Below are 25,285 nucleotides of genomic sequence, written 5' to 3'. Positions count from 1 at the left end.
ATAATTGGATCACGAGGACAATCCACAAAAGATATCATTCAAGTTATAAAAAAAACTAGGGTTTAAAGATGTAACCAATTCAAATAACTTGAGCTACGCTGCGTAATTCTTGAACAAGAGTCGATGAAAATTGTCAACAAGGTTTTCTGAGAGTTTTTTGTTTTGTTTTGTTTCTCGATTGAAAATTATGAAAGGAAAACTATATTGCATTACCCGTAGTCTTCAGTTGAAAAGTCCAGGGTTTAGCCAGTCCCTGCAATTACAGTGGAGATATTACCATCTGTCTACGTAAAAGATTGTAGCTTTTTCTTTTCTAAGTTTGTGTGTATTTAAACTTACTTGGTGATATCATCAAGATGATCATCAACATCTGTGATGTCCTTCCATTTCTCAGATGAAATGTAATCTGACAAAACTACATTGGCTGAGGGCTCTTTCAAGAGTAGCTTGCTTCCTCCATCAGCTCCAACCACTCTCCAGTTCTTGGAAGCATCTTTCACACAAAGCTAGCATAAGATATAGACAATTAAGTATTACTAAACGAGTATAAAATTGAAAGATTTGACATATTAACTGCAGCAAAGGTAAAACTGTATCAAGCAGAAAGCACCAAAAGAAGAAAAAAAAGTCAATCTGATGTAAAGAAGGAAGGCCAGCACAATTCAATTGGACAGTCTGGAAATGTAATCAGCTAAAATGGTCATGTTTTGATGGCATTTGTCTAGGATGCAATCAAAGCTAATACTGAACGCAACGATGAATAAGAGCGATGGACTAACAAGTATTTATCAAAAATCGAGCTGCTCAGCCTTTCAATATTCTCTCTAGAGCTTATTGACTTGCCAATATAGCATATAAAAATAACAACTATATATTTCCTGTATAGCAAAAAAAAAAAAAATACAAATACTTTAAAGTGCCAAGAAGATATACTGGTGTATAATGGTCTTGAAATATATAGAGTATTCCATTCCTTACTTAATTGACTAACTGCTAAACCTCATATCCAAGCTATAATACTAAATGCTGTCGAAAACATTGTCCTAATTAGAAATACCAACCTGCATCACAGGGCTTCGATCTTTAACCTTTGATAAGGCTTCAAGCTTTTTGTTATTCAACTACAAAACAGCATAATACGGTTAGTTAGTTGCTTCAAATAAACTGCTGTACTTAGAATGTGAAAAGATAAGAGATTCACCAAGAGAATAGGTGCAGGAGGGAAATAGCGAGAGATGTGATCACCAATGTTCTTAGCCACACCACAGAGATCCACATCATCAAACCTCTCGTTGGCGTGAAAGTAGCCAACAATACTCAAACCTTGAGCCACGTAATGCTCCTCTATCTAAAACACATCCCAAACATACATTTCTTTTAAAACACAGCTACAGAACAGTGATGTGCTTCTCGTTAAACCCAAACAATCCAAGATCTGTAACTCTCTATGTTAAAATAGTAACAAGACGGACAATCAAGAGTGAACTAATAATAAGCTACAATTTCATTTTCGTAATTAAATATATAATTCTTTTTTCAAAATTTCAAAGACGATTCAAATCAAAAGAAGGGGAGAGAGAGTGACCATGATGAGGGAGATCTCGAGAGGAGGAAGGAGAGCGAGGTTAGAGTGAAAGAGCGGCACGGAATCGGAGATCTCCACGAGGCCTTCGTCCTTGGGGCTGATTCGACCGACGAGGACTCCGTTGACCGCCGCCGTCTTGTGTCGCAGCGAGTGGAGAACCAGTTTGATGTACGCGTTCTGCGAGATCTCATACTTCAATTCCCCGTTGTTACTCCCCATCCCTACCTAACTCGATTCGATCGGAGGAGACTCACTGATGATGATTCAGTTCTTAAATCTCCACTCGCTGAGAATTATCAAGTCGCAGCGTAATCGAGAGACAACGTTCTGAGATCATCAGTTTCTTTTGTTAACGCAGCGAAGCTGGATCCGCACTAAACCGGGTTCAGATCGGACCGAACCGTATTACTACCCGAGATTCATAAACTTTCCATAAGTACTTAAGTTTTTAAAAATTATAGGAATGGCCAGAAAGCTTTTACGTAGTTTACTAATTGGTCCTTATTTCCAATATATAATCAAATCTTCTTGAAAATTGCTTGTGGCTTCCACGGTTAACCAAGATGTGTTTTATTGAACTTTGAAGTTTTTTACATTCTTTGAATCATTTTAGATATCTGTATTTCATTATTTACTATGAAGTTCAATTAGATACCAAAATATGTTGGAACTTAGATCGAATTTTACAAAGCTAAACCCTGAACTTCTAAAAGAGAACATAAGCTATACGATATTTGCACTTGTCGTCTTCGAGTTCGAGAGATCTAGCTCAACAGAAAGTAGGGCTACTCCCGTCTCTCCTCCCACGTCGTCACTGTCCGCTTTCGGTTTCGAAACGGCTGTGTTTTGCTTCGGAAGCAGCTTGCTCGAGCTGTAGTCGATTGATTTTCCCGGGAGATTGAGCCATGTGTATACAGACATGCCGGCAAGAGCCGCCAAAGCACCGCAAATGCTTATGAAACCGGGGTCAGAGCCGAATATTACGTAACCTCCAAGCAAGATCACACACGTCTTGAATTGCCCTAATACTACGTGAGATGTTGCCGAGGTTGCCCTGTAACCAAACAACAACGTTTGAGATACATAAGTTACCACTAGAGAGGTAGGTAGGCATATAAACTTAATTTAGCTAAACCAAAGTTCTAAAAACCGGTGCTATAACATTGATTACCTTCCGGTTTAGTTAAGGACCGGTTCATTAGGTTTCTGATGACTACAGAAAAGTATAGCAGAAGCAAAGTAATAAACTCAAGACTAAGCAACGAACGACAAGACTAACCCGAGAGCGAGTGCACCAGACCATTGGAGAAGAAAACCAAGAAGAGCCGAGACGAGGATTGCAGAAGAGTTACCCCAATCCCATTTGAAAAGCAAAACTCCAGGTGGGTCAAGCCAAGGCATGAGAGCCAATAAGAAGAAGACAGTGAACGGCGTCGTCTTCCACATCAATCTACATTCAACAAAAAAAAATAGTGTATTATCTTTAAGACACTTTTTTGTATTGCTTACACCTCAAGTAAAGCAAAAAGGGGAGAGATGATTCTTACGCTAAGGCAGTCCAGTTAGCTTGTTGTTGAAGATTAGACCAGAGGATTTTATTGATGGCACTTGGGATAATCCAAGCGACAGCAACCAATGCACCGAACAGATTGAATTCTAGATCGGTTACGGTTGCGATGGCCACGCCTAGAGATACTACAGCCAATGCCATAACCTGTGAGAGAGAACAAACCCTAAAAACAGAGTAAGCACCCCAAAAAATGTAATGAGAGTATAGCCAGCAAAAAAAAAAATACCTTTGTGGAAGAAATGGTTTTCTTGAAGAGAACAAACTCAGCAAGGACAATGGTTGGTGTCACAGCGATCTTAGCCATCTGGTAGAAACCAACACTGGACAAAAAAACAAAAGCTTTCTAGTTGTGAGATAAAAACAGAGTACATTCTCTTAAGATCCATCAAAAGGTCAAGTCTTGAGCTATGAGTATTGAGAAAGGAACCTGTTGTGTTTGAGGCTGGTATTGGCGAGACCAGAAGCAAAGGCCATGACAGCTCCAAGAGAGAAGAGAGAGGAGAAAGGTGTGGTCTTTGATGGAGGAGACATAGGAAGCAACGAGAGAGATTTGAAGAAAGCTAGAAGAATCCAAGCAACGGCATAGTGAATCAACGTTAGAAAGATTGGAAAGTTGAATCCAACTCTTCCCATCACCTGCAAAAACAAAGTTTAATAACAGAGAGAGAGAGAGAGAGAGAGAGAGAGAGAGAGAAGAATATGAGATTTGAAAGAAATGTGGTTTACAAGTTTATTGGCGAGGATGATGCCAACAGCAACAACGAAATTAAAAGACATAGCAACAACAGGGCCACAGAATCTCTGTTGTTGCCGTTTAGCTCCTTCTGATGTTTTAAGCTCGTTGTACAGAGAGCTTCTGAGTTCTTCCAAAGCTCGTCCTACCAAAAAACAAAAAAACGAATACAAAACAACAGATTAAAAATCCAATTCAGTTTCTTGAGAAGCAATTCATCAAACAGGTGATGAACATTAAATTCTCAGATTACAGACAAACCCTAAACGATCATTTAATGAACAATCTGATCAACCCCATTTAAGATAAACGTTTGAATAATACAGGCAATGTGAGGAGGATAAAGCATCATTTTTTTTTTAATCTCTGAATTGCAGAAAAAAATGTAAACAAAAAAAAGGAAGGAAGCAAATAAAAATGGAAGATGATGATGATGAGTGATGATTCACCTGCTTCTGCTGCATCACTGTCTTTCCTTTTGAGAAATTTTCTTGCATCTTTTCCAAACAAGGAATCAACCAGACCCATCCCACACACCCACACAAAATTTATAAAAATGAAAACTTTCTTTTTTACAATCAATCTCCGGTTGTTCTCAATCCTTGTTACTAGAAAACCAGATCACATTTTCCATCTTGTGATTGTAGAAATGAAAAACTCTGACGTTAGATCAAAAAGGAGATGTTTGGATTTAATGTCATTGGTATGATTGTCAGAGGCAAGCGCCCTTATAGAGAGAGAGAGAGAGAGAGAGAGAGAGAGAGAGAGAGAGAGAGAGAGAGAGAGAGAGAGAGAGAGAGATATAGCAGTTGCTTCAATACGCAGTTTCATTAGCGTATCTTTCTAATTTTTTAAAAAATCATTTCATCTCGAAAATTAAGAAAATTGAGGGAATTTTTTCAGGGACGTTTGTTTCCCTTTGAGAAAATTGTCGACTGTCTGTTTTGCCACGTGTCAGGTTGATGTACGTTCATTTGTTACCTCGTTCGTCAAAATTATTCTTCAGCTGGGTACGAGGTTTTTATCTTTCAATAGTATTGTTTTATGAGAATCCACATGCGACTACATTCAAATTTAATGGTCGCTTTTTTATTAATCAGAATCTCTCTGTAGCCAAATAAAACGAAAAAAACATAGGTGACTGTTATAGTTGAATATGTATATGTTTTTCACATATTTTGTAAAAGTATATCTTTGACATTATTGCCCATTTGAATACGAACATATCATGACCATAGCTACTCTCTCTATACTGTTCGTTGAACTAACTATATTTGGATACTTTGTGGTGTATTGAGATAGCAAATATTTGTTGAGGTCAAGGTTTCTAACCGTCAAGCAGTGAAGAGAACCTCTAAAATTTCCATTATTAAAGAATAAATAAGTTCTACTTTTAAAATCTGCTTTTTCTTTAAAGTTGAGGGTTAGTTACGTTATCCACAAAAATGAAGAAGATTGTATTGGCGTTAAACGTGTAGCATAAGGATGTGTGTTTATGATAAAATGATGCAATTTCGTTACTTAATTCCAAGTCTCGAAATGAATAAAAATTGACTTCGCATCGACGTTTGGCCCCTTGATATCGAGAAGCTTTAACTCCAAGATTACCACGTCTCAACAAACTCTTGGAGGCAGGCCCCTATACGTACTAATAATAATACAAAAAAGAAGCATCTCCACGTCATCATCTCTGTATAGTTTAACTACGTACATAAAGTTAGTAATAAAGCGTGTGTGTTATAACTTGTGGATCCACCACTTAACTACATTTTTTCTATTAAGTACGATTAAAACGTAGCACCGATGTGGTTAGGATCGGTTGTGTACTTGTGTTTGGTTGACAAAAGCAATCCTTCCTTTCATGTGAAAGTTTTTATCTGAGCGGCAAGCCTAACTAGCTAGGCCCATTTTTAATTGATCCAAATCTAAATCCACAAATTTGTTAGTGGACAGGCTTGGGTTTACCATCCATAATTCCATATGATATTTTTTTTTTTCAAACTAGGAGGTGTCTGATCCTTCGGTCCAAATAGTTCCCCCAGATTCGGGACCAGCCGACGCTAATACCGATAATATGGCGTAAAACATCCCTCCCAACGGAAATCGAACTAGGGGTGCAATAGAACATACTCCAAGCACTAAACCACTAGTCCAACACACCGTTGGTTAATTCCATATGATATGCTGGTAAGAAAATCCAAATGTGGACCATCAATTAACATAAGGATAATGCATGATACTTCTTGTTACATGTAAATACAATTGTTGAGATCTTCATCATTTAAAAAATTTCATAAGTCACTATAACTAGGATGAACTGTTGTCAAAAAAAAACTAGGAATGAACATGATTACTCGTTAACCAGCTTATATGCCGATGTGCATATTGCAAACTCGGGTAGAGAACACTTCACCAACAGTGAACAAGCTATTGAGGAACTGATAACTTCTACTTTTATTTATCTCTCTATGAGATTGATATGCAGATGTCAATGTGCTATTGCAAACTGAAGTAGAAAACACTACACCAAGAGTGAACAAGCTATTGAGGAACTGGTTGGTAACTTCTCTGGGTTCGGCAATAACAAACCAACATGTTAATGATGAGAATTGAAGCCGAGTGGCAGGACACCCTTTCACCAATAGACTAACATCTCGTTGGTAAAAAAAGATTGGTTAAAGCTCTTTGCCATTATCCAAATAATGTAAATATTCACTCCTAAGAGAATTGAACAAAGTGGCAGACTAAAAACTCCTCTACCACTAGACCAACAGCTGGTTGATCAGGAGCAGTAGAAAATTTTATAAACAACATATTGGAAGGAGCAAGTTGAACCAGATGTTGGGCTAGACCCAAATAATGAGTAAAAGACATTCATAGTATTTGACTCCTACGGCCCAAAGCGTGAAGAGAAAGCAGCCATAGTGATTGAACTTCTATATATAAGGTTCCACTTTGAATGAAACGATGAAGAAGCTGAGCATGATATGATGTGAAAAGCTAAATGGTCAAACCGCAAAGTATCCCCAGGTGGTACAGGTGATATAATCTGGTTCCGTGAAGACCATAATTCCAGTCAGATGGTGAGGTTCTCCCGATGAGAATTGTGAGTGAAGAAGATTCATCAAAAACCAGTAAGATAGCCATAATTGCAAAAAGGGCAGAAGACAACGTTGGATTTTCATCCCTGTAGCTAGCAAACCTGTTTCTTAAGTAGCGATCATAGTTCTTCCAAATGATTCAAATGGCATAAAAATCTGTCTATGAAGACGATTATCCTAAGAAGTAAATGGATGATTGCCAGCATAGTAGAATCAATCGCTGGTGATATCTGTTTCCAGCAAAAACTTGGAGCTGGGAAAGGTTAACATTCCATGACCGGTTTGCATCAAAGTTGTTAAGTGGCATATAGTTAACCTTTAATTAGTTCTAATTTTAGAAATAATCAAAATCGGATCAAACTAATATATATTTTCAAAGCACTTAATAAAAACCGTAGAAAAATTGATTTTGAGAGCTAACATATTTTCTTTTCTAACTTTTTTGCTGTAACTTTATTTTTTAAAAGTGAAACATGATTGTTTTGAAAATTTTGATTTAGAGCATTTCTAACCTATTGTATTTTCCATTTCATTTTGCAGTAAATGATTCAATAAGGTTGGAAATGCTCTAAGAAAGAAAAATGGTTGTTTAAATAAAAATTTGATTTATTTTCATTTTAAATGTGGTTCTATGTTTTCAACGAATATATTTATTTCTTCTGTTTCTAAATAAGTGTCACTTTGACATTTTCACACAGATTAAAAAAATGAATGAAATATATATAAGTTATTATTAATTACACCTCTGTGCAATAATATTTGAGATAAATAAAATTATTTGTAAAATCAATGCAGTTTATTGATTTTCACCTGAAAATAAACATAGTTTGCATTGAAATTGTAAAGTGATACTTTTTATATAACAAAAAGGATGTCACTTATTATGAAACAGAAGAATATGTAACAAATAAGTATAGTTTGCATTGAAATTGTAAAGTGATACCTTTTAGAGTATTTGCACTCCATACATGTACAATTTACCGTATTTAGTGATCTACCCTAAATCCAGTTTTTTCTCCACAATTTTGCTCACTCCATCATTACTTTTTCCCTCAAAATTTTACTGTGTTAGGCAAATCCCTAATATCCAACTTCTTTTAGTATTTTGGACAAATTCACTCTACTTTTTATGTAACAAAAAGGATGACAGTTATTATGAAAAAGAAGAATAAGTATCAAATTTTCCAGTTTTATCTATTCTCTTATTTCATTAATTATCAAATACAAATAAACTAATACATGTTTAGCAACAAAAAAAATAAACTAATACATTAAATATAGGTAAACAGAAAATCTAATTGTTTTCTTAATATAAGTGAAAAAAATTAAACAGCATATAAACTGAAATGCAAAGAGTTGAGTATAATTTAATTATATTTTCATGTTGCCGTAATTCAAGTAAATAATTTAGATGACATGTGTTGTGTGTTATTTCTTTTTTTGCTAAAAATGTTTTAGTGGTATTTCATTGGTTGTCAAAATATCATCTTCATTTTCAGCTTTTATATTTCTATGTTGAATTTTGCACTGGAGATATTCTGTTTATTATTGTAAGTATCCCATCGTATTCTTTTGTTTGGATATCCATCATTAATTTGTTTTACGAATACACAGTGGTCAATCGGAAGCAAAAATAACTGATAATAGAAAATACAATAATGGTTGAGCTGATTATTGTACTTTACAAGCTCTTAATCTACTCTTTGAAATAAACCAATATTATTCGTGTGGTTTAATTATTATTGTTGTGAGCTAATAAATCGAGTGGGACAGGGTGGACGAGCAAGGACCGGATATGATCGGCAGTCTTGGCCTTTTCGGGACAGCCATAGCCATCACCGTACTGATAAACGCACTGAGCCACGCGTCCAAGGTTAGCTGCCGCTTCTACGAAACCTTGATGTAGCCAACAACTCTTTCTTTCCAAGTTCAAGTCTTCCCATGCCAAACCGATCATTTCTCGAATGTACGCACGTGACTCTGCCTCTGGAGATCCCGTTTCATGCATATGACACTGTACGGACTTCATATTGTCGCCTCTCGCCAATTCCTCCTGTTACATTCTCACATGTTTACCAAAAAGAAAAAAAATATATACATATTAATATTATAATGTTTTTTTTTGAAACTTACATATTATAATGTTGTGCATAAAACCGTTATATTTATAGACCGCTTGAACGTGCGAGCCCCCATAATTTGGGAGTCCATTTAAGAAAACAAGTTAATTATGGGGAGGGTCAAAATATTTTTTTTCTGTGCAAGAATAAAGAGGGGAAATACATATTAATAATCTATTTTACAATATTTAATAAATATTTTTATCTTAAAAAATAAATATTTTATTAAATATTGGAAAACATATTTATGAATGTATTTTTCAAAAGAATATGTTTATCTTAAAATCTATACTCCTCCGTTTCACAAAAAGTGTCACTTAAACACTTTCACACATATTAAGAAACTGATTGAAATATGTTTATGTTTTTATCAATATCTTCTATTTAACCAATAGTATTTTAGATAAATAATTTTATTTATAAGATCAATGCACTTAATAATTAATATTGAGCTGAAAATAAGTGTAAATTGTATTGGAACTGTAAAACGACACTTTTTATGCAACAAGAAAGAAATGCTAAAGTGAAACTTCATTTAAAACAGAGGGAGTATGTGTTTAAAATATTATTTTTTAGGATTTTTTTAAAAATATTGATTTTTTATATTTTAATAATGCAGTTACGAGTTTTTTACATCAAATGGTTATTGTATTATTCAATAATGCATTTACGAGTTAATGACAAATATTTGTATACATATAACTAAATTGTATCTTGATATGTATAAAAATAGAAAATGTTCATATATTATTGTAAGAAAAAAAAACAGGAATCTAATAAATAAAATATTATTGTGTTTTAGTATATGTGAAAATCACCTAATTCATAATTATTTTATACCATATTTTACATATTACGATTTTTGTTTGGGGTCCCAACTATATATCTGAAGAAAAAATAAATGTAAATTTCTTGTAAAAATCTATTTTTTATTTATTTCTTTCTTATAATTTTTTTTTGATAAGTCATTTGCAATGGTTGTGTAAGACCCTTATTACTGTCTGTTAAAATACTTGTAAACTAGTTGATGGTCCGCACTTTGTGGTGACTAATATCAATATACATAACAATTTTTTATTTAAATTTTTATTTTTATAAAAACATAAGAATTTAAATTTGATACAAATTTTAAATTAATATTCTAAATTATAAAACTTCAATATTCATATTGATAATTAAGTTATTAAATTATATTCTTTTATTTCATAGTTTTATTTATGGGATGTAGATCTTGGATCAACATCAACATCTTAAGACCCTTATTACTATCTGTTAAATACTTGTAAATTTGTAATATGTACTAGTAACACTATCAAGTTGTGAAACCATGACTAACCGAAGAAGTCGCGAGATCGTTAGCGAGACGGAGGATTGTGGCAGAGTTTCGAATAGCATGGTGGTGGTAGGAGACAAGAATGTCTAGATTTTGGTCGGGGAAGAGGCATAACAAGTGGATAAGTATTGTAGGGACAGAACTTGAGAGCCAACCATTTTCCATGTACTCTTCGAGGTTAGGTTTGTAACCACTTTTGTACCACTTTGCCTCTTTTAAAAACGTTTTACACATATCTGCCCACTAAGTAGAGAAAACAAAATGATTTATAAAGTGATTTTGGAGAATATTACTACTATCCATGTTAGAAGGAAAAAACAATTTATCACATAAAGAAAAGAAAAAAAAATCTAGTATTTATTTGATTTCTTAAAATCCTTTGGGGAAAAATCTATTATATTAAAAGAGAAGTCATGACTTCTCATTCATGTGTGATTTTTTATAAAATGGACTATCTACTAGAGTGAGTCACATTACATTTTTAATCATAATTAGTCTTCATATTAAATAGAATCACTTCCCAATATTTTAGGGATTTCATAAATAAAAGTAACAATATATTTTTTTTTTTTGAAAAAAGGCTAAAGTAACAATATATTGAATCCAACTTATATTTAAATCATATATATATATATATTAGTATTAAAATTCGAAAATCTGTTTAAAAAGATTTTAACAGAACCTAATTTTCAAAAATTATATGTAAATATTTTAACTAATTTCGTGATTAGTTTGAAATATTGCTATACACTAATATATTTAGTTATCATTTACAAAATGAAAAATAAATATCCTATATTTTTATCAATTATATAATCAAATAAATCATATTAAAAGAAAATTATTATGTTGATTTAAATATTTTAACAATATATTAATTTTTAAAAAATGTATGTAAATATTTCACTAATTTCTTAATTAGCAATGAAATATTATTATGCAATAATATATATACAGTTAGTATTTATAAAAATTAAAATAAAAATTCTATCATACACTTATCTATTTTATAATCATAATTATACATGTTAAAATAAAATTATTATATTGAAATAAATATGATAACATTATATTAAACTGATAAATTTGTACAAACAATTTCATAAATATAAAATATTTATGCTAAAACTATAATACGATGACATAACGAATTAACATTCGAAAAGTATATAATACATGTATAAAATTGACATTCTTACACTTTTTGTAAATATAATAATATACTATCTGAAATGAATAAACGTAAAAAATATTGCTAATAGGAAATTTGGTTTTAAAAGTCAGCGGGTCAAAGCTGAATATAAATATGATACCATATGATATTTAATATGTTGTTTAATGCATATATTAATTTGTTCTTATATATATATATATATATAACCGAAAACAAACATCCGCGCGGTTGCGCGGGTCAATATCTATTATTTACTTAAACGTGTAGTTGACATTTTGAGTGCTAATCATGGTTACGTTTGCATGCACATTCAGTTGAACTAAGTGATGACATCAACACAGCTCTAAATCGTGAGAATACGTACGGATTTTTTGAGGTAAGGAATCACATTAAATCCTTTGTCTCTTAGAATCAGATATCCAATCTGATTGATTTCGTTGATGAGGCATAGAAAGCACAACTTCATGTACTTGGGAAGTTCTTCCAGACGATTCACATCCCATCTGCATAATAGAATATATTAATTGAAAAAATAAAAGATATCAGGTTAAAAAGAAAAAGAAATAAACAAGAAATTGATACCCATGAAATAAATCGGGCTTGTAATTAAATAGATAGATATGTAGTAGAACACTTTTTTAATTAATACTTTTCAACAATGGCTGTGAATAGTTGGAGCTCCTCCAGTGTCCCATATATATCATATATATCGTCGATAGTGGTAATAAGCATGAAAACTTTTGTAAGCATTTGTCGATGATATGCAAACTCAGGCTCACAGATTACTCCAACACTTGAGAAATAGCTCTCCGTTATTCGATCTCTTACAAAATCAAGGGTTTTGGTTAATCCCGTCTTGCTCCACCAGCTGCTTCATACATATAATTGAAAAAACCAGAATTAATGTTTTCGAATGTTTCAAAAGGCTGTTGTATGCGTCTACATAGTTAACTATCATGCACGTATTTAGAATTACAACTATTTACCTTTCTATGATTTCTAATATTAAAACTATGTATAAATTGTATTTAATCTATAATTTTTTAACATATACACCGTGAAGAGTCATGAATTTTCAACTGAAAAACAACTAACAATGAAAAAATAATTATGTCATATATGTCTTAGTCTGATTATTTTCATTTTTAATATGAGAATTTTAATGCGTTTCTAGAGATGATGTATATTATTCAGTCTTTTCAGATTAACCGACTCCTACCTTCTTGGCTCCATTTATGTTTACTAAAGTCTTATAACTAGAGAATAATCATGAAACTATAACTCAAACCCCGAGAACCCATATTCGTTAAATTTCAGTGTACGTTTTCTTAACCAGGGCCGTATGACAGGACAAACGGTGCGACCCAGTGGCGGAGGCAGCCAAAAATTTTAGGGAGGTCAATTTCATAACAAACATAGATTACATGGGTCAGTTGTTTAAATTTTATGATATTTTCTCAGTTTTTTATTAAATGCAAGTAAATACAATATTTTTCATAGATTTCATGTGGGTCTCATTGCTTAAGTTAGATTGATTACCTATAGCTTAAGTTAGATTGATTACCAATCATCTATAGCTTAAGTTAGATTGATTACCTATAGCTTAAGTTAGATTGATTACCAATCATCTATAGCTTAAGTTAGATTGATTACCTAGAGAGAGATTTGAGCTCGTCTTGATGGATAACTTGTACGAAATTGAAATCAAGTTTCGCCAATTCTAGTAAGTTAGAGTTCATGTCGGGTGTCTCGCCATACACGTCTATGTACCATCTTGCTTCTAGTCTTTGAACTCTCCGATGGTATGGCAATTCTAGCGCACGTATCACCATCTTTCGAACATAAGATGTGGTCTCATTGCTCTTCATTTCCACGAACTTTTTAAGTCGTGTTGTTGTATAGTATATGGTCTCTTTCAATTTAGTATCGAATCTAGTCGAGAGATATGAAGCTTCATATAGTGAAAGAACACTCTTGATGTCTTCATCATCCAAACCATATCCAAAATTGCAGTCAAAAACATCTGCAGTAATGTTAAAAAAAACATCTACAGTAAACCACAAGTTCTTTTGTTATAATAAAATACAACAATATAACTGATCTATTATAAATAATTATTTTTCGTTTAAGTCCAGAATCAGAAATATATAGTTAGAATTTTCAAATCAGCATTAATTTTCTAAATTCTAAATTATAAAGTGAACTCTAAAAATAGGTTATATATATGTCAATATTCGTTTGTAGTTTTTTAAAGCAAGGTATATATTCATTTGTGTTTTTGCTTTCAACCTTGTGCGATATTAAAGCCATGTTGCCTTAGGAGTCGGAACTCAAGGGCAGTCGCATATAAGTATTCAGATCTCTTCCGATCTACCCTCTTTCTGTGCCTCACATGTCTAACGTGAACATTCGTTAGAATCTTCTTGATTTCACGTTCGAAACGGTAAGAAATTCCGAGTCTTTGTAAAGTGTCAACGAGCTCTAGCTGTTCAAGCAAACCCTCTGTTTCATCAAGCATTTTACTAACTTCTTGCTTCAATAACTTAGCTCTCTCGATGTTGTCCTCTTTCTGCATCGTATAAGATATTATCACTATACAGTATTTTCCTGAATACTAATATATCGTATAGTTTTATATGACACGTTATATATTTAGATTTTCATACATATACCGCATATTTGTTCCCGAGCGAGAGGAGATTCTCGTGTTCCCAAAGAGACGGTCGATAGTTTGCAGAGCGACGGGCTTCAAGAAGCTGTGACTGTGTTTTCATTATAAACTTTTTGCTTTTTCTAATGACTATAATAAAGAGTTCAAAACTTTGATGAACTATTCTTTCGACTTTGCAATGTTAATTTATACTGTCTAACTAAGGTTTGGGATCTGGACCACGCATATCATGGTATTCTTTTCCCGTTCAACTAAAAATTGTTTTATTTATTTGCAATTTTCTTTTGACATATTTTTTTGAACCTTAAAAATATCATCGTTGTACTATGATATGAATAGTACTTAGCATCAGCCGCACCCACACGATTTGCTCGCTAAAGCATCCGTTCTCGTAAATATCTTGGAGAACCCGTGAGAAGTAATGGCTAAAACATTTGGGAACTATATATATCCACACAAATTTAGGATTTATTGATTTCAATGTCTTTTGTTTCGCTATCGCTGTCAATGTCCCCAAAAAATATCTGCAAATTTAATCAAATATTAGATTTTGACCCGTCCTTAAAAAATGCGGGTATATATTTTTTTGATAAATTATATATTTTAAATTTTTATGAAATTTCTCTTAAATTTACTTCTATGACTTATATTTTTATTTTAAACATGACTAAATTTTTGAAGACTCTAAATAATTCTAACATGTTATATGATTTTATTTATTTAACCTAAAGTTAAAATTATTTTACACTGATTTTTTTAATTCAAATAAAATATTTTATATCTTCAGCACTCTATGTATTGAAAAATTCATTTGTGCATTTCAAAAAAAAAAATTCTATAATTTTATTAAATTTAGTTTAAATTTAGTTTATATAATTTAATTTTTATTTTAAATGAAACTATTTTAAAGGAGTTGAGACAATTCAGACCCATATCATGATTTTGTTAATTTAATTATTTGTTATTTCAACTTGATTTTATTTTGAGGTTTCATTTAATAAATTCTTTCAAATAATTAATAACGTGAAAGATCATATAAATAATTACATATATTTTATTCTTAAAATTTAATGTAAAATATAAAAACAATAATTTAAGTTGGTATATGAAATTGGTATTCTTGTTGTACTTTTCTTATATATATTGAAAACATTTTTTAAATAATGGTTATTTGGAAAATATTTTAGTAAAAATAAATTTTTGAATATATGCATATGTTTAATCAATTTTTGATATAAATCAATTTTAAGTTATTATTTTGATTTGAAATATTTATATAAAATTTTAAATTTTATTTTATGATTATTTTAGACAAAATTTTTTTAGGTAATTAGATTAGTCCATTTTGTATATTTTAAAACTGACCCAAGTAGATAGTTTTTATAATATAATAAATTTCCAATTTTTATTAATAACATAAGCCATTATGTTTTCTTCTGGACATACTTTTTATTAATAACATAAGCCACTGATCTTCAAGACTAAGCAAGACTAACCCGAGAGCGAGTGCACCAGACCATTGGAGAAGAAAACCAAGAAGAGCCGAGACGAGGATTGCAGAAGAGTTACCCCAATCCCATTTGAAAAGCAAAACTCCAGGTGGGTCAAGCCAAGGCATGAGAGCCAATAAGAAGAAGACAGTGAACGGCGTCGTCTTCCACATCAATCTACATTCAACAAAAAAAAAGTGTATTATCTTGAAGACACTTTTTGTATTTTGCTTACACCTCAAGTAAAGCAAAAGGGGAGAGATGATTCTTACGCTAAGGCAGTCCAGTTAGCTTGTTGTTGAAGATTAGACCAGAGGATTTTATTGATGGCACTTGGGATAATCCAAGCGACAGCAACCAATGCACCGAACAGATTGAATTCTAGATCGGTTACTGTGGCGATGGCCACCCCTAGAGATACTACAGCCAATGCCATAACCTGTGAGAGAGAACAAACCCTAAAAACAGAGTAAGCACCCCAAAAAATGTAATGAGAGTATAGCCAGCAAAAAAAAAAAACCTTTGTGGAAGAAATGGTTTTCTTGAAGAGAACAAACTCAGCCAGGACAATGGTTGGTGTCACAGCGATCTTAGCCATCTGGTAGAAACCAACACTGGACAAAAAACAAAAGCTTTCTGGTTGTGAGATAAAAACAGAGTACATTCTCTTAAGATCCATCAAAAGGTCAAGTCTTGAGCTATGAGTATTGAGCAATGAACCTGTTGTGTTTGAGGCTGGTATTAGCGAGACCAGAAGCAAAGGCCATGACAGCTCCAAGAGAGAAGAGAGAGGAGAAAGGTGTGGTCTTTGATGGAGGAGACATAGGAAGTAACGAGAGGGATTTGAAGAAAGCTAGAAGAATCCAAGCAACGGCATAGTGAATCAACATTAGAAAGATTGGAAAATTGAATCCAACTCTTCCCATCACCTGCAAAAACAAAGTTTAATAACAGAGAGAGAGAGAGACAGAAGAATATGAGATTTGAAAGAAATGTGCTTTACAAGTTTATTGGCGAGGATGATGCCGACAGCAACGACGAAATTAAAAGACATAGCAACAACAGGGCCACAGAATCTCTGTTGTTGCCGTTTAGCTCCTTCTGATGTTTTGAGCTCGTTGTACAGAGAGCTTCTGAGTTCTTCCAAAGCTCGTCCTACCAAAAAAACAAAAAACGAATACAAAACAACAGATTAAAAATCCAATTCAGTTTCTTGAGAAGCAATTCATCAAACAGGTGATGAACATTAAATTCTCAGATTACAGACAAACCCTAAACGATCATTTAATGAACAATCTGATCAACCCCATTTAAGATAAACGTTTGAATAACACAGGCAATGTGAGGAGGATAAAGCATCATTTTTTTTTAATCTCTGAATTGCAGAAAAAAATGTAAACAAAAAAAAAAGGAAGGAAGCAAATAAAAATGGAAGATGATGATGATGAGTGATGATTCACCTGCTTCTGCTGCATCACTGTCTTTCCTTTTGAGAAATTTTCTTGCATCTTTTCCAAACAAGGAATCAATCAGACCCATCACACGCACACACACACACAATTTATAAAAATGAAAAAATTTACAATCCTGTGGGATCGGATCAATCAATCTCCGATTGTTTCAAGGCTTGTTATGAGAAACCCAGATCACATTTTTCATCTTCTGATTGTTAGTGGACAGGCTTGGGTTTACCATCCATAATTCCATATGATAAGCTGGTAAGAAAATCCAAATGTGGACCATCAATTAACATAAGGATAATGCATGATACTTCTTGTTACATGTAAATACAATTGTTGAGATCTTCATCATTTAAAAGATTTCACAAGTCACTATAACTAGGACTGAACTGTTGTCAGAAAAAAAACTAGGACTGAACATGATTACTCGTTAACCAGCTTATATGCCGATGGGCATATTGCAAGCTGGGGTAGAGAACACTACACCAACAGTGAACAAGCTATTGAAGAACTGATAACTTCTACTTTTTTATCTCTCTATGAAATTGATATGCAGATGCCGAGGTGCTATTGCAAACTGAAGTAGAAAACACTACACCAAGAGTGAACAAGCTATTGAGGAACTGGTAACTTCTCTGGATTCGGCAATAACAAACCAACATGTTAATGATGAGATTTGAAGCCGAGTGGTGGAGTGCCTACTAGACACCCTTTCACCAATAGACTAACATCTCATTGGTAAAAAAAGATTGGTTTAAGCTCTTTGCCATAATCCAAATAATGTAAATATTCACTTCCAAGAGAATTGAACAAAGTGGCGGGCATGATGTAAGTATCAACTTTGAATGAAACGATGAAGAAGCTGAGCATGATATGATGTGAAAATCTAAATGGTCAAACCGCAAAGTATCCCTAGGTGGTACAGGTGATATAATCTGGTTCCGTGAAGACCATAATTTCAGTCAGATAGTGAGGTTCTCTCGATGAGAATTGTGAGTGAAGAAGATTCATCAAAAACCAGTAAGATAGCCATAATTGCAAAAAAGGCAGAAGACAACGTTGGATTTTCATCCCTGTAGCTAGCAAACCTGTTCCTTAAGTAGCGATCATAGTTCTTCCAAACTGATTCAAATGGCATAAAAATCTGTCTATGAAGACGATTATTCCTCTCAGTCCACAAGAAGTAAATGGATGATTGCCAGCATAGTAGAATCAATCGCTGGTGATATCTGTTTCCAGTAAAAACTTGGAGCTGGGAAAAGTTAACATTCCATGACCGGTTTGCATCAAAGTTGGATCTGAGAGCGGCTTGTCTCAAATTAAGTTGCATATAATTAACCTTTAATTAGTTCTAATTTTAGAAATAATTAAAATCGGATCAAATTAAGATACAACATTTTCAAAGCACTTAATAAAAACGGTAGAAAATTTGATTTTGAGAGTTAACATATTTTCTTTTCTAACTTTTTTGTTGTAACTTTATTTTTTAAAAGTAAAACATGATTGTTTTGAAAATTTTGATCTAGAGCATTTCCAAACTCATTGCATTTTCCACTTTATTTTGCAGTAGATTATTCAATGACGTTAGAGATGTTCTTAGAAAAAAAAATGGCTGTTTAAATAAAATTTTGATTTATTTTCATTTTAAATGTGGTTTTATATTTTCAATGTATATATTTACTCCTTCCGTTTCTGAATAAGTGTCACTTTGATATTTTTCACACAGATTAAGAAAGTGACGGAAATATTTATAAGTTATTATCAATTACGATCACTAATATTTGAGATAAATAAAATTATTTATAAAATCAATGCAATTTGTAATTAATTTTCAATTGAAAATAAAATATAATTTTCATTGGAATATAAAATGATACTTTTTGCGTAACAAAAAAAAGGTTAAAATGACATTTATTATGAAACTGAGGAAGTATCAAATTTTCAAGTTTTATCTATTCTCTTATTTCATTAATTATCAAACACAAACAAACTAATACATTAAATAGAGGTAAACAAAAAATTTAATTGTTTTCTTAATATACATGAAAAACTTTAAACAACATATAAACTGAAATGCAAAGAGTGGAGTATAATTTAATTATATTTTCATGTTGCCATAATTCAAGTAAATAATTTAGAAGACATGTGTTGTGTGGTATTTCTTTTTTTTTTCTAAAAATGTTGTAGTGGTATTTCAGGGGTGTTTCATTGGTTGTCAGCAAAATATCATCTTCATTATCAGCTTTTATTTTTATGTTGAATTTTGCACTGGAGATATTCTGTTTATTTTTGTAAGTATCCCATCGTATTCTTTTGTTTGGATATCTATCATTAATTTGTTTTAAGAATACACAGTGGTCAACGGGTTGGTACTCTGTCACCGTCACCCGCCGTCCACTGTTGTTTCATCCACGTAACCAAGCAAACCCTAATTTGTTACTCTGAAAATATCACACAGGCATGGGCTTATGTTTCCAGAATGGGCCGAGGGCTCAATCATAATGTCTTGTGTGAGGTTGGTTTGGGTTTATGCTTCTTTTCCATCAGTGCAAAGGCTGTATCGTCGACGACTCTGTGTGTAGTCCTACTCCGGCAGCCTCTCTGTATATCACTGCAACATCAAGAGATCCATCCAGTTCCAGAGACGGGTTTCAACTGTTCTCAAAACCCATCGATTGGGTTCTTTAAAGTCGATTACGACGTTTGTGCGTTTTTTCGAATGCGGGTTTTAGAACTACAAGTGAAGCTTCTCTTCGGGTCTCTTCTCTCCTTAGCCACATCTATCTTTTGCTTTGGTTTAGGTATTTTCGTCTATCAGTTTACCATTGAGCTTTGCTTCCGTTGTAATCGATTATGCCTATCCGGCCTTTAAGTTTAATATAAGTATTTGGTGTTCAAAAAAAAAAAAAAGAATACACAGTGGTCAATCGGAAGCAAAAAGAACAGATAATAGAAAATACAATAATGGTTGAGCTGATTATTGTACTTTACAAGCTCTTAATCTTGAAAAAGCTACTTAGCAAAACTAGATAATTCACAATTTGAGGATTATATATATATATATATATATATATATATATATATATATATATATATATATATATATATATATATATATATATATGCAGTCTCAACTCTTTTGAAATAAACCAATATTATTCTTGTGATTTAATTATTATTGTTGTTAGCTAATAAATCGAGTGGGACAGGGTGGACGAGCAAGGACCGGATATGATCGGCGGTCTTAGCCTTTTCGGGACAGCCATAGCCATCACCGTACTGATAAACGCACTGAGCCACGCGTCCAAGGTTAGCTGCCGCTTCTACGAAACCTTGATGCAGCCAACAACTCTTTCTTTCCATGCCACACCGATCATTTCTCGAATGTACGCACGTGACTCTGCCTCTGGAGATCCCGTTTCATGCATATGACATTGTACGGACTTCATATTGTCGCCTCTCGCCAATTCCTCCTGTTACATTCTCACATATTTACCAAAAAGAAAAAGTAAATATACATATTATAATGTTGTGCATAAAACCGCTATATATTTATAGACCGCATGAACGTGCGAGCCCCCATAATATGGGAGTCCATTTAAGAAAACAAGTTAATTATGGGGAGGGTCAAAATATATTTTCCTGTGCAAGAATAAAGAGGGGAAATACAGATTAATAATCTATTTTCCAATATTTAATAATATTTAATAAATATTTTTTATCTTAAAATAATTATTTTATTAAATATTGGAAACATATTTATGAATGCATTTTTCAAAAAAATATTTTTATCTTAAAATCTAGTATACTTCATCCGTTTCACAAAAAGTGTCACTTAAACACTTTTCACACATATTAAGAAACTGATTGAAATATATTTATGTTTTTATCAATATCATCTATTTAACCAATAATATTTTAGATAAATAATTTTATTTATAAGATCAATGCACTTTGCAATCAATATTGAGCTGAAAGTAAGTGTAAATTGCATCAGAACTGTAAAACGACACTTTTTATGCAACAAGAAAAAAATGCTAAAGTGACACTTAATATGAAATAGAGTGAGTAAGTATTTAAGAGATTATTTTTTAGAATTTTCTAAAAAAATATTGATTTTTTATATATATTTCAATAATACAGTTACGAGTTTTTTACATCAAATGGTTATTGTATTATTCAATAATGCATTTTCGAGTTAATGACAAATATTTGTATACATATAACTAAATTGTATCTTGATATGTATAAAAATAAAAAAATTTCATATATTATTGTAAGAAAAAAAATTGAAAGCTAATAAATAAACTATTATTGTGTTTTAGTATATGTGAAAATCACCTAATTCATAATTATTTCATACCATATTTTACATTTTACATATTACGATTTTTGTTTGGGGTCCCAACTATATATCTGAAGAAAAAATCAATGTAAATTTCTTGTAAAGTTCTAATTTTTTTTCTTATAATTTTTTTTGATAAGTCATTAATCTGCAATTGTTGTATAAGACCCTTATTACTTTCTGTTAAAATACTTGTAAACTAGTTGATGGTCCGTACTTTGTGCTGACTAATATAAATATAGATAACAATTTTTGATTTAAATTTTATTTTTATAAAAACATAAGAATTTAAATTTGATAAAAAAATTAAATTATAAAACTTCAATATTCATATTGATAATTAATTTATTAAATTATATTCTTTTATTTCATAGTTTTATTAATGGGATGTAGATCTTGGATCAAAATCTTAACACCCTTATTACTATCTGTTAAATACTTGTAAATTTGTAATATGTACTAGTAACACTATCAAGTTGTGAAACCATGACTAACCGAAGAAGTGGCGAGATCGTTAGCGAGACGGAGGATTGTGGCAGAGTTTCGAATAGCATGGTGGTGGTAGGAGACAAGAATGTCTAGATTTTGGTCGGGGAAGAGGCATAACAAGTGGATAAGTATTGTAGGGACAGAACTTGAGAGCCAACCATTTTCCATGTACTCTTCGAGGTTAGGTTTGTAACCACTTTTGTACCACTTTGCCTCTTTTAAAAACGTTTTACACATATCTGCCCACTAAGTAGAGAAAACAAAATGATTTATAAAGTGATTTTGGAGAATATTACTACTATCCATGTTAGAAGGAAAAAACAATTTATCACATAAAGAAAAGAAAAAAAAATCTAGTATTTATTTGATTTCTTAAAATCCTTTGGGGAAAAATATTTACTTAAACGTGTAGTTGACATTTTGAGTGCTAATCATGGTTACGTTTGCATGCACATTCAGTTGAACTAAGTGATGACATCAACACAGCTCTAAATCGTGAGAATACGTACGGATTTTTTGAGGTAAGGAATCACATTAAATCCTTTGTCTCTTAGAATCAGATATCCAATCTGATTGATTTCGTTGATGAGGCATAGAAAGCACAACTTCATGTACTTGGGAAGTTCTTCCAGACGATTCACATCCCATCTGCATAATAGAATATATTAATTGAAAAAATAAAAGATATCAGGTTAAAAAGAAAAAGAAATAAACAAGAAATGATACCCATGAAATAAATCGGGCTTGTAATTAAATAGATAGATATGTAGTAAAACACTTTTTTAATTAATACTTTTCAACAATGGCTGTGAATAGTTGGAGCTCCTCCAGTGTCCCATATATATCATATATATCGTCGATAGTGGTAATAAGCATGAAAACTTTTGTAAGCATTTGTCGATGATATGCAAACTCAGGCTCACAGATTACTCCAACACTTGAGAAATAGCTCTCCGTTATTCGATCTCTTACAAAATCAAGGGTTTTGGTTAATCCCGTCTTGCTCCACCAGCTGCTTCATACATATAATTGAAAAAACCAGAATTAATGTTTTCGAATGTTTCAAAAGGCTGTTGTATGCGTCTACATAGTTAACTATCATGCACGTTAGGGCTGGGCAACCGGTGTACCATTCGGGTGTGGGGTCTTACTTAACCGGGTTCGGGTTTTCTTGGTTAACAAAAACTGGTCCCATTCGGGTAAAATTGAAAATCGGTTCGGTATCGGTTCGGGGGCTATTCGGGTCGGTCGTGGTAAACTCTCCGGGAACCGGTATAACCCGGAGTACTTTCGGTATCGGGTATTAAACTGTTAATCGGGGCCGGAATGTACTAATTGTAGCGAATGTAACCAATAAATTCAAAACAATTTCGTAACTTGCAAGGCAAGTAAAAAAAAACAGAAAAATAAAGCATTCAAAATCCTAATGACCCCTAAGACAAAACATATAAATCGAAAGCAACTTTATTATAGATAGTAGAGTCAAAAACTCAACAACTCATAGAATGTAAACAAAGCAAAAGCCATAACCAAATTCTGGAAAACAAAATCAGAGACATTATTCAAACTTCAAAGAGATAAAAAACCAAAAGCAGAAACTTCAAACTTCAAGCTTTATACTTCGACCTTCAAGCATCAAGCTTTGACCTTCAAGCATCAATCATCAAGCCTTTGTGCTTGAAACTCTGCAACATATAAACAAAGCATACGAAAAGAGCTTAGCATAAACAATAGTAAGACAGTATAAAGAAACTAAGTGATGAGATAAACAGACCTTTCTGAAGTCGATCAAGCAGCTCCACATCAGCAAGCATTTGTTCATTTGTAGTGACTTGTTCACTCACCTTGATGTCAGCATGCATCCACTGCTCAGTACACATGAGAACTTCTATCATGTAGTGGGTTAAGCAACTCCGATATGGCTCCAAGATCCTCCCACTTGTGCTAAAAGCACTTTCAGATGCCACTGATGAAACTTGCATGGCGAGTAGATCTCTTGCCATTTCAGCAAGCACATGATACTTCATCTTGTGAACCTTCCACCAACCAAGAATGTCAAACTCAATACCAAGCAAGAGCTTAGGAGTTTCAACTGCATCCTTCAAGTAAACTTCGAGCTCGTCCCTTGTATCCTCGCCCTTTTCAGCCACCATCTCCTTGTACACACAATCCATCCGCTCATAGCCAAAATCTTCAACCACAAGCTCCATTCTATCAGTGACTTGATCTTGCGACTCTGTAGGAGGCTGAGATGATGAGGGGTGATTTGACTGAGAGGCTTCTCCAGTAGACCCTCTCAGTCGTGTGTTGTACTCCTTGAACATAGACCTGAGAAGATAAACATAAAAAAAAAATATTCAAGTTTTGGAGGCATTGTTATGAAGATAAACATATAAAACATATACCTGAGAAGATCACCAACAGATTCCAGCATTGCCTTAGACTCTAAGCTCTCCTTCTCATAGAGCTTCTCAAAGCACAGCTTTGAAAATTGCATCTTCTTCCTTGGATCGAAAACCGTGGCTAAGATCAGCATCCTGTTGACACTTTTGATACCATCCCAGTACTTGAGAAACTTCTGCAACATCTCCGAGGCTTTCACCTTCAACTCAGGGTCGAAGCTGTTGGCAAGGGCAGTGAGGTTTCTCTCTATAGTCACTATCTCACCGTAGCACTTGTAGGAATTCACTGTCGATGAGGCAGAAACAACCAGAGTGCTGTTGTAAAAGATTATCAGAAACCTCTTGAGTTTCTCAACAGCACTCCAGTCTCTCAAAGATGGTGGTCCGCACCTCTTAACACCATTATCCATCTCTAAAAAATAATCATTATATAACCTATCTTCTGCCTCCATCCTATCAAACGCAGTTCGAAACTGAAGCGCCCTAGACAGCATGAGAAAAGTCGAATTCCATCTAGTCTTAATATCCATAGGTAAGCTACCTCGACTCATTCTCCCAGTGGTGACTCTAAGATCAAATGCATTAAGCCTAGGTGTTGAAGAACGAACATACTGAATAGCATTCCTAATGGCTAACACATTTTCTCCTACCTCGGTCAAACCTTCCTTGCCAATTAAATTGATGATGTGAGCACAACACCTCATATGCAAGAAATTCCCATCTAAAACTAAAGCCTCAGGGGAAACATCACTAAATTCCCTATGGAATCTCCTAATGGCAGAGGTATTAGCAGTTGCATTGTCTACTGTAAT

At 33.1% G+C, this 25,285-nt stretch overlaps 5 protein-coding genes across 6 annotated transcripts in view; all 5 read right to left on the bottom strand.

Moving 5' to 3' along the window:
* Positions 1 to 4: 4 nt before the first annotated feature.
* Positions 5 to 1,933, bottom strand: LOC108827258 (ER membrane protein complex subunit 8/9 homolog). Its single transcript, XM_018600625.2, has 5 exons — positions 1,586 to 1,933; positions 1,202 to 1,348; positions 1,062 to 1,121; positions 340 to 506; positions 5 to 253 (listed from the first exon to the last, which is right to left on the bottom strand). Exons 1-5 carry the CDS (start codon positions 1,802 to 1,804, stop codon positions 223 to 225), a joined length of 624 nt encoding a protein of 207 aa, XP_018456127.1. The 5' UTR covers positions 1,805 to 1,933; the 3' UTR covers positions 5 to 222.
* A 206-nt stretch (positions 1,934 to 2,139) lies between these two features.
* On the bottom strand, positions 2,140 to 4,629 carry LOC108827254 (nucleotide-sugar uncharacterized transporter 2). The gene is made up of 7 exons (XM_018600622.2): positions 4,338 to 4,629; positions 3,882 to 4,033; positions 3,583 to 3,791; positions 3,382 to 3,475; positions 3,133 to 3,299; positions 2,865 to 3,035; positions 2,140 to 2,639 (listed from the first exon to the last, which is right to left on the bottom strand). The coding sequence occupies exons 1-7, from the start codon at positions 4,414 to 4,416 to the stop codon at positions 2,309 to 2,311; spliced, it is 1,203 nt and encodes a 400-aa protein (XP_018456124.1). The 5' UTR covers positions 4,417 to 4,629; the 3' UTR covers positions 2,140 to 2,308.
* A 3,981-nt stretch (positions 4,630 to 8,610) lies between these two features.
* On the bottom strand, positions 8,611 to 14,423 carry LOC108836917 (terpenoid synthase 3, chloroplastic). 2 transcript variants are annotated; one of them, XM_056993507.1, is made up of 7 exons: positions 14,289 to 14,423; positions 13,906 to 14,185; positions 13,270 to 13,639; positions 12,266 to 12,484; positions 11,981 to 12,119; positions 10,446 to 10,685; positions 8,611 to 9,042 (listed from the first exon to the last, which is right to left on the bottom strand). In XM_056993507.1, exons 1-7 carry the CDS (start codon positions 14,388 to 14,390, stop codon positions 8,722 to 8,724), a joined length of 1,671 nt encoding a protein of 556 aa, XP_056849487.1. In that variant the 5' UTR covers positions 14,391 to 14,423; the 3' UTR covers positions 8,611 to 8,721. The 2 variants fall into 2 exon arrangements, with proteins under 2 accessions (XP_056849487.1, XP_056849486.1); XM_056993506.1 differs by having other exon boundaries at positions 14,283 to 14,417.
* Positions 14,424 to 14,580: 157 nt separating this feature from the next.
* LOC130499439 (nucleotide-sugar uncharacterized transporter 2-like) lies at positions 14,581 to 17,459 on the bottom strand. Its single transcript, XM_056993508.1, has 7 exons — positions 17,238 to 17,459; positions 16,781 to 16,932; positions 16,498 to 16,706; positions 16,298 to 16,391; positions 16,050 to 16,216; positions 15,784 to 15,954; positions 14,581 to 14,811 (listed from the first exon to the last, which is right to left on the bottom strand). The coding sequence occupies exons 1-7, from the start codon at positions 17,314 to 17,316 to the stop codon at positions 14,601 to 14,603; spliced, it is 1,083 nt and encodes a 360-aa protein (XP_056849488.1). The 5' UTR covers positions 17,317 to 17,459; the 3' UTR covers positions 14,581 to 14,600.
* A 2,669-nt stretch (positions 17,460 to 20,128) lies between these two features.
* Positions 20,129 to 25,285, bottom strand: part of LOC108837999 (terpenoid synthase 3, chloroplastic-like) — a 32,947-nt gene continuing 27,790 nt past the window's right edge. Inside the window, 5 exon segments of the mRNA XM_056994667.1 lie at positions 20,129 to 20,596; positions 20,599 to 20,710; positions 22,078 to 22,317; positions 22,581 to 22,719; positions 22,865 to 23,083. Coding sequence (XP_056850647.1) covers positions 20,406 to 20,596; positions 20,599 to 20,710; positions 22,078 to 22,317; positions 22,581 to 22,719; positions 22,865 to 23,083 — 901 coding nt within the window. The 3' untranslated portion in view covers positions 20,129 to 20,405.

Source organism: Raphanus sativus, chromosome 9 (assembly GCF_000801105.2).
Source record: "Raphanus sativus cultivar WK10039 chromosome 9, ASM80110v3, whole genome shotgun sequence".
Taxonomy (NCBI): Eukaryota; Viridiplantae; Streptophyta; class Magnoliopsida; order Brassicales; family Brassicaceae; genus Raphanus; species Raphanus sativus.
This window is presented reverse-complemented; position numbering and strand designations above follow the sequence as displayed.

Coding starts and splice junctions, on each gene's coding strand:
- LOC108827258 (XM_018600625.2), bottom strand. CDS start 1,804: ATGGGGAGTAACAACGGGGAATTGAAGTATGAGATCTCGCAGAACGCG. Junction 1,349..1,585: donor TCGAGATCTCCCTCATCATG/GTCACTCTCTCT, acceptor GATGTGTTTTAG/ATAGAGGAGCATTACGTGGC. Junction 507..1,061: donor ATCGAAGCCCTGTGATGCAG/GTTGGTATTTCT, acceptor ATCTTATGCTAG/CTTTGTGTGAAAGATGCTTC.
- LOC108827254 (XM_018600622.2), bottom strand. CDS start 4,416: ATGGGTCTGGTTGATTCCTTGTTTGGAAAAGATGCAAGAAAATTTCTC. Junction 3,792..3,881: donor TCATCCTCGCCAATAAACTT/GTAAACCACATT, acceptor TTGTTTTTGCAG/GTGATGGGAAGAGTTGGATT. Junction 3,476..3,582: donor ACCAGCCTCAAACACAACAG/GTTCCTTTCTCA, acceptor TTTTTTGTCCAG/TGTTGGTTTCTACCAGATGG.
- LOC108836917 (XM_056993506.1), bottom strand. CDS start 14,390: ATGAAAACACAGTCACAGCTTCTTGAAGCCCGTCGCTCTGCAAACTAT. Junction 14,186..14,282: donor GGAACAAATATGCGGTATAT/GTATGAAAATCT, acceptor TATACGATGCAG/AAAGAGGACAACATCGAGAG. Junction 12,485..13,269: donor GAGCTCAAATCTCTCTCTAG/GTAATCAATCTA, acceptor TGTATGAAGCAG/CTGGTGGAGCAAGACGGGAT.
- LOC130499439 (XM_056993508.1), bottom strand. CDS start 17,316: ATGGGTCTGATTGATTCCTTGTTTGGAAAAGATGCAAGAAAATTTCTC. Junction 16,707..16,780: donor TCATCCTCGCCAATAAACTT/GTAAAGCACATT, acceptor TTGTTTTTGCAG/GTGATGGGAAGAGTTGGATT. Junction 16,392..16,497: donor ACCAGCCTCAAACACAACAG/GTTCATTGCTCA, acceptor TTTTTTGTCCAG/TGTTGGTTTCTACCAGATGG.